Raw genomic sequence first — 8255 nt, 5'->3', positions numbered from 1 at the left:
TTGAAAATCCTTATTTAACCTGTCTCCTCCCCTTCATCTACACTGATTGAAGTGGATTTAACAATTGCCATCGATTTGGAATCAGTGTTCACCTGGATTCACCTGGTCAGTCTAGGTCACGGAGAGAGCAGATGTTTGTAATGTTTTGTATATTCAGTGTATATTGAAGGCTAGGAATGTTTTTCAGATACTGTATATCCTTGACAAAGGGTGTTTTTCTTTCCTCACAATGAGGTATTTATTTACAAATTGATACACATGGTGGTATTATGACCTTAGATGAGATTTTTAATGTTAATTATTGCTTTAATGTTATTCTAACCTTTGTTCAGTGTCCCAAAAAAGAAAATGAATGTAAATGTTAACGCTTTTAACTTCATTCATGTTGTTTAAAGCAGTACTCCCGTGTGTTATTTTAGCATAGTGTTGTGTAGATGCAAAATGTAGCAATACATCGGTGTGGAGAAAGTCAGTACTACAGTATACTGCTGTACGACACATTTCCACCAATCACGTGTGTTTTGAGTACAAGATCAAAAACACACTTGGTGGCTCCCTCCCCTCTCACCCTTTTACATTTAATATTGAAAAATAAAGTATTTTCCTACAATATCTTAATTTGTGGGGGTCAATTGGTTATTTCATTAAATTGCTCACAATCAAAATGTATTTCAATGAATTTTCCATCAACATTGTCAAAGGATTGTTATTTTATGATGATGATGATTAGAATATCCATTCAAAGTCTTTGGCTCTTTACTGCTCTTCACTTGGATCAAACAAACAGTCATCAGTCGTTTAGGAAGTACAAATAGAAGTAGTCTTGCTATTAATTACATAATTACACAATGATAAAAGGTAGACTACATTTATTTCCTATATTGCAGTGCAACAATCAGCATACAATTGAAGTTAAATCTGAAATGGAAAAATAGCTACAAAGATTATACTGAGGAACTTGTAATGTCAACATTATTTCACTATACAGAAAATAAACAAGGATATCAGTCATTATTAAATTGTTAATAAATGATAACTGCTGGTCCACAATGAGATGACGGACTCATAAGAAAGTCAAATACCAGCAAATGGAGTCAAGTAATCTAGATATCAAACCTGAAGGACAAAATAACACAATCACACTTACAAACGTTAAACTTCAACATGGTTATAGATGAGTTAGCAGCTAGCTGACATCATCACGAAAAAAGATGTACGCGCGTTTCCATGGGGCAGTCGTTAGCAGTGTTTATTGTGATTCTGGACGGCCAGATTGCTAGCAAGAATGACAAACTGCCATGTGTGAAATTGTACGTGGCTCGTTTCATCTCGTTCTTGGTACCATGTCTTGTTTTGAGGTGTTTTGACTGATTTAATGTCAATAATAATATGGCTAGAATTCGCTAGCTAGCTAAACAACAATTAACAATGTATTTGAGAGACAAGTGGTCATTGTGCACATTTATGTTTTCAATAAACAGATGAAATATAGCTTACATGTTGTCAACCATTTAAGCCAACACCGTCTGTTTCGCCCCATTGGCTGTGCATGCATCAGTTTTGTTGCTAAACCAACCCATCTATTAAAATAGTTTGAAAATTGCATTTTATATTAGTGGTGAACAGAAAGCGCTTGGGAGTTCCCTCTATGAAAATACATTTACAAATGCCTACAAATCCTATGACTGAAAAAATTTATAAACTTATTTTAAAAGGTCCACTGCAGCGGTTTTTATCTCACTATTAAAATCATTTCTAGGTAACAATTAGTACCCTACTGTAATTGTTTTCAATTAAAATGGTAAAAAAGGAACAAAAAAATAGCTTCTTAGCAAAGAGCAATTATTAAGCTAGGACTATCTGGGAGTGGTCTAAGTAGGGAGGGGAAAACTGACAATTTGCTGTTATTGGCAGAGAGGTTTGGAACTCTTTCTTACTGGTCTATTAACTAATTCACCATTGAAGGCCACATGTACATCCCATCAAAACAGGCTAAAAATTCAGACGGTCTTTTCAAACATCTCTTACACATTATCAGAATTTTCACAGTATTATTACAACCTCATATTGTATCTTCGAAATATGTATAAAACACAGGCAAATCATGTTTTTGACTCCCCCGGGCCTCTTAAATGAGAAGTTCTTAGACGAGAATATATTGTGTCACCATGGCCTACAAGTATAGTGCTTGAGGTTTCTTTTACCATGACATATTCATAGATAACAGGTAGACTCTGTGGCCTTCTCTGTCCCACTATTGTTTGTGGAGATATGTTCTGATGAAGGTTGGCTGCCGGGAAAGCTCAGCTATAATTCAATTACATTTGCATCTGACTGGATGTGTGCAGATACTTTTTCCTGTTTCTCCAACTGTGACAAAAAAATAAAAAATAGAAGATATTCGGAAAGTGTATATTTTCACAGCACCCCAAAGTGGTTTGTGCTCCACTTAATCTATGAGAGTTGTGGGTTAACGATGACATGCATAATTCAGTATTAGCTAAAATTAAGATGTTATTGTAGATACAGTATAAAAAATACAAAGAAAGTGTAGTAACTAAATGTAACATGTCCCAGCATCACTGCAGCAATAAATAATCTGTTTTATTTGGACGATAACACTACTTATGACCTGCTTATGCTGAAAAGGTAAACCCGAAATCCTAATTATACAACATAACACGTCGACACAATCAGTTATTCCCAGAGCCCGTAAAGCCATACTTGTAACATTTATTCAATCAAATATAACAGTTCCAACAGTGCTTCGTTTTCATTTAGCAATGAAACAAGGTTGTGCAGCTTAGAAACGTGTCTCAATAATATCGAATAGTTTTAAGGCCTCGAAGTAAAGATTTCATTTAAATGTAGCCATTGCACGAAGACGGGATGTATATTGGTCTTTATTTTCACACAGCAAAATAAACAAAACCCACAAAAATCTACTTTTAAAAAACACAACAAAGAACTAAGTAAAACTTTGAAATGCCCTCGTGAGATAACTAAGCGTTGACAGAGTTTGGGAAACACTGGGCTATCTGTGCACGTTTTGGTTTTAGCCCCAACATTACACAGTTGATTATTCAAATCAGCTGTGTAGTACTTGGGCAAAACCCAAAACATGTACCCCTTGGTTTGGAAAACCCTGCATTAGCCTGAAAGGCTGCTATGATAGAGGGTGCTTCTGCTCTTTTCCCTTTATTTATTGCCTTCCTACTGAGCCTATGGACATGGGTGGTCCCTCTGGTTCACTGGAGGAGGTTCTGTAGCATGGCTGTGGCATACGTGGGCCTGGCCTGCTTGCTTTCGATGGCGTTTCGCAGGTATGTGATCCCGTCGCAGCGTTCCCAGATCTCCTCAAACTGCCGAGGCAGGATCTCAGCCCCTCTCTTCCGGGTCAGCCCGGTCTCTTCCAGGCTTAGCTCACACATCTCCATGTCGTCTTTCCCTGAGGATGGAGGGAGGGAGAGAGAGAGAGACACTGACAGTCAAAACAGGATTTAATAGGGTAGGGAGAATGCATACACAGAGAATATATATGATTGAATACAGATATTTTCAGGACACACGCACAAAACCATCTACTTGGCACACTCATAATTACTGACCAACTAAATGTAATAACTAAAACATGCACTAATACATACTGCGCTTAGAGTTTCAAACACATCAATGCACATATCCAGAATATATCAAAGCTGATCCAGCTGGAGGGACCCACCTGCCACCAGCAGGATGGGTTGCTTGTCTGGGTGCAGTTCCAACTGCCTGGCGATCCAGGGCCCGTCAAAGTGGGCGTACCACCAGCCCTTCTTCTTGTTCTGGGGGTCCTTGTACTGGTCAGCGGGCCGGATGAAGGGAATGCGGAAGTATCGCTGCTGGCGGTTCATGGCCATCTCCTGCTGCTGGGTGGCCACGGCCGGGGCCGGATTCTGTTGGGCTGTAATGTGGCGGGTTTGACGTCATTATACTGCCAGATATGATATTATGTGATTACATTTGGAATTACGGGTGTTTTTGTTTTGTAAAGAGAAGCAATCCTGTGTTGGTCCTGTGTGACTCAGTTGGTAGAGCATGGCACTTGCAACGCCAGGGTTGAGGGTTTGATTCCCACGGGGGACGAGTATGGAAAAATAGTATGAAAATGCAAGCACTCACTACTGTAAGTCACTCTGGATAAGAGCGTCTGCTGAATGACTAAAATGTACAATTTTATACAGAGAAGAGTCCATTAATGTTTGAAGCAATTTCCCCTCTGAAGTTAAGACCATGACTGAGTTGAAGGGGTGAATCTTTGGGTGGTGGAAGTAAGCAAAAACATGAAACTCTGAAAATATGAGACATCAAAGATGAGATAAAATACAAAAACATATGCCATGGGGGGAAGCCAGGTAAGCTGCTTACAAGGCAGACTTTCAAGAACTTGCTTCCTGAAGCCAAACCAAAGGCAAAGTAAATGGGACCTTCGAGAAAGCTTTCACATCAATAGAGACATATGCAAATACAGGGAAAGCAACTAAATCGGTCTGTTCTTGGGATGAAAAAGAAATGAAGGGCAAACAAAGGAGACTGTAGCTTTCATGTGCGTAAAGAATACATTTACTTTAAAAGTGTTTTTTGGGGTACGAGGTGAATGCATCATGCTTAGCTGGTTTCCGAGCCCGAGATGAATGCATCATGCTTGGCTGTTTTCAAATCAAATCACATTTTATTGGTCACATACTCATGGTTAAATCAAATCAAATCATCAAATCAAATTTTATTTTGTCACATACACATGGTTAGCAGATGTTAATGTGAGTGTAGCGAAATGCTTGTGCTTCTAGTTCCGACAATGCAGTAATAACCAACGAGTAATCTAACTAACAATTCCAAAACTACTACCTTATACACACAAGTGTAAAGGGATAAAGAATATGTACATAAAGATATATGAATGAGTGATGGTACAGAACGGCATAGGCAAGATGCAGTAGATGGTATCGAGTACAGTATATACATATGAGATGAGTATGTAAACAAAGTGGCATAGTTTAAAGTGGCTAGTGATACATGTATTACATAAAGATGCAGTAGATGATATAGAGTACAATATATACGTAGACATATGAGATGAATAATGTAGGGTATGTAAACATTATATTAAGTAGCATTGTTTAAAGTGGCTAGTGATATATTTTACATCAATTTCCATTATTAAAGTGGCTGGAGTTGAGTCAGTGTGTTGGCAGCAGCCACTCAATGTTAGTGGTTGCTGTTTAACAGTCTGATGGCCTTGAGATAGAAGCTGTTTTTCAGTCTCTCGGTCCCAGCTTTGATGCACCTGTTATTGCGATTGCACCTGCTATTGCGATTGCAGCGAAATGCTTACGCTTCTAGATCTGACAGTGCAGCAGTATCTAACAGGTAATATTTAACAATTCCACAACAAAACCTAATATCTAACAAATTCCACAACTAAACCTAATACACACAATCTAGTAGGAATGAGAGGAGAATATATAAGTATAAAATATATGGATGAGCAGTGACAGAGCAGTTAAGATGTAATAGACAGTAAAGAATAGATAGTGAAGGATACATTATATACATATGAGATGAGTAATGCAGGATATGTAAACATTCTTGAAGTGACTAGTGGTCCATTTATTAAAGTGGCCAATGATATCAAGTCTGTAGGTAGGCAGCCGGCTCTCTGTGCTAGTGGTGGCTGTTTAACAATCCGATGGCCTTGAGATTGGAAAACATCTTCTATCTCTCTGTCCCAGCTCTGATGCACCTATACTGACCTCACCATCTGGATGGAAGCGGGGTGAACAAGCAGTGGCTCGGGTGGTTATTGTCGTTGATGATCTTTTTTGCCTTCCTGTGACATCGGGTGCTGTCGGTGTCTTGGAGGGCATGTAGTTTGCCCCGGTGATGTGTTGTGCAGACCGCACCACCCTCTGGAGAGCCCTGCGGTTGTGGGCGGTGCAGTTGCTGTACCAGGCGGTGATACAGTCCGACAGGATGCTCTCAATTGTGTACCTGTAAAAGTTAGTGAGGATTTTCGGTGACAAGCTACATTTTTTCTGCCTCCTGAGGTTGAAGAGGTGCTGCTGCGCCTTCTTCACCACACTGTCTGTCTGGGTGGACCATTTCAGTTTGTCCGTGATGTGTACGCCGAGGAACTTAAAACTCTCCACCCTTTCCACTACTGTCCTGTCAATGTAGATAGATAGGGGGCTGCTCCCTCTGCTATTTCCTGAAGTCCACGATCATCTCTTTTGTTTTGTTGACATTGAGTGTGAGGTTATTTTCCTGACACCACATTCCGAGGGCCCTCACATCCTCCCTGTAGGCCGTCTCGTCGTTGTTGGTAATCAAGCCTACCACTGTAGTGTCGTATGCAAACTTGATGATTCAGTTGGAGGCGTGCATGGCCTTGCAGTCGTGGGTGAACAGGGAGTACAGGAGGGGGCTGAGAATGCACCCTTGTGGGGCCCCAGTGTTGAGGATCAGTGAAGTGTAGATGTTGTTTCCTACCTTCACCCATTGGCGGCGGCCCATCAGGAAGTCCAGGACATAGTTGCACAGGGCGGGGTCGAGACCTGGGGTCGATAACAGGGTCTCAAGCTTAATGATGAGTTTGGAGGGTGTTGAATGCATCATGCCTGGCCGTTTTCCGGTCCGAGGTGAACACAACATGCTTGGCTGTTTTCCGGGTCCGAGGTGAACGCAACATGCTTGGCTGGTTTCCGGGTCCGAGGTGAATACTTCATGCATGGCTGGTTTCCGGGTCTGAGGTGAACACATCATGCCTGGCTGGTTTTCGGGTCCGAGGTGAACCCATCATGCCTGGCTGGTTTCCGGGCTCGAGGTGAACACATCATGCTTGGCTGGTTTCCGGGTCCGAGGTGAATACTTCATGCCTGGCTGGTTTTCGGATCCAAGGTGAACCCATCATGCCTGGCTGGTTTCCGTGTGCGAGGTGAACCCATCATGCCTGGCTGGTTTCCGGGTGCGAGGTGAACCCATCATGCCTGGCTGGTTTCCGGGTGCGAGGTGAACCCATCATGCCTGGCTGGTTTCCGGGTGCGAGGTGAACCCATCATGCCTGGCTGGTTTCCGGGCCTGAGGTGAACCCATCATGCCTGGCTGGTTTCCGGGCCTGAGGTGAATAGATCATTCGTGGCTGGTTGGAGCGAGTGGTCATGGTAGTGCACCACTAAACCCGATGAGGCGTCGTGGCAGCTGAGTCTTATTGGACGGGAGCTACAGTAGGTTTTGGAGCCGGGCTTTTTAGAATACTAAGTGAATGTCTGAAAAGAACATGTGGGCTATTTATAAAATGTGCATTAATCCTCCTCCATCATCATGAGAAGAAATGACGCCATGGAGACACCCCTGTTTTTACCGTCTAGGGCTCACTGGGGCATTGCTGCTTTTTCTTGCTTCTATTCCATGTTAATACGACAGGAACGCAAATGACTATTTCCCATTTTAAAAGTCAAGTCGTGTTGTCATGACACCAGAATTTTGACTTTGATACGATTCAGTTTAAATATCACAATACTCGATACCATCATGATACTCGATACCAAACTGATACAACAGCCCCCCCAAAAAAGAAAGGCATATTAACCAAAGTGACAGAATGGCACTTGATCCAGACAGATAACTCTGCTCCCCCTACAATTGCTGGGCATCTTTTCGATTCAATATCATTTCATTTGAAAAAGGTTACATCAACATGTTTTAGAGACTGTTGATTAATTAGTGCATACATGGCTATATAAATCATACACTCAATTTTACTTTGTTTTTTTTTACCAATCTAACGACATAACAGTAATCATTTATTTGAATGGTAGATCTCTATTGATACATTGGGTAAATCAAGGCCTATTCACAATACAGGTGAATGCATATTCAATAGTAGTCTGTGCATGCATTGAGTTACTGAGCTTGTTTTGGCTGATTTCATGGGGCTTCAGATGACAATCTGTTTCCCTTCCATTTGGGACTTGTGTTGTACTGATCAACATTTGCATAGAAATATCTTCTTTTAGAAAAGTGTGCCCTGTGCCTTTAATCAGTAGGAACGTCATTGAGAAGGCCGGCCCTTCAGAGCCCTATTCACACACATAGTTGGTTCAATAGATAATCTTAGGAAGAAAGAGACTGATGAAGTGAATAAATAAAGTTTTGGTGGCAATCAGCTTTGAAATCAGCATATTTTGCGTTATGGTTTGCATATTATCACAAACAAAGTA

At 41.2% G+C, this 8255-nt stretch overlaps 1 protein-coding gene across 2 annotated transcripts in view; it reads right to left on the bottom strand.

The window, feature by feature from the left end:
- Positions 1-852: 852 nt before the first annotated feature.
- The window catches only part of LOC135508415 (unconventional myosin-VI-like), a 116843-nt gene continuing 109440 nt past the window's right edge, over positions 853-8255 (bottom strand). For both annotated transcript variants that reach the window (XM_064928577.1, XM_064928576.1), the window contains 2 exons: positions 3722-3940; positions 853-3448 (listed from right to left, as the gene is read on the bottom strand). In XM_064928577.1, coding sequence (XP_064784649.1) covers positions 3249-3448; positions 3722-3940 — 419 coding nt within the window. In that variant the 3' untranslated portion in view covers positions 853-3248. The remainder of the gene's footprint in view (positions 3449-3721; positions 3941-8255) is intronic.

This window comes from Oncorhynchus masou, chromosome 21 (genome assembly GCF_036934945.1).
Source record: "Oncorhynchus masou masou isolate Uvic2021 chromosome 21, UVic_Omas_1.1, whole genome shotgun sequence".
Classification (NCBI taxonomy): domain Eukaryota; kingdom Metazoa; phylum Chordata; class Actinopteri; order Salmoniformes; family Salmonidae; genus Oncorhynchus; species Oncorhynchus masou.
This window is presented reverse-complemented; position numbering and strand designations above follow the sequence as displayed.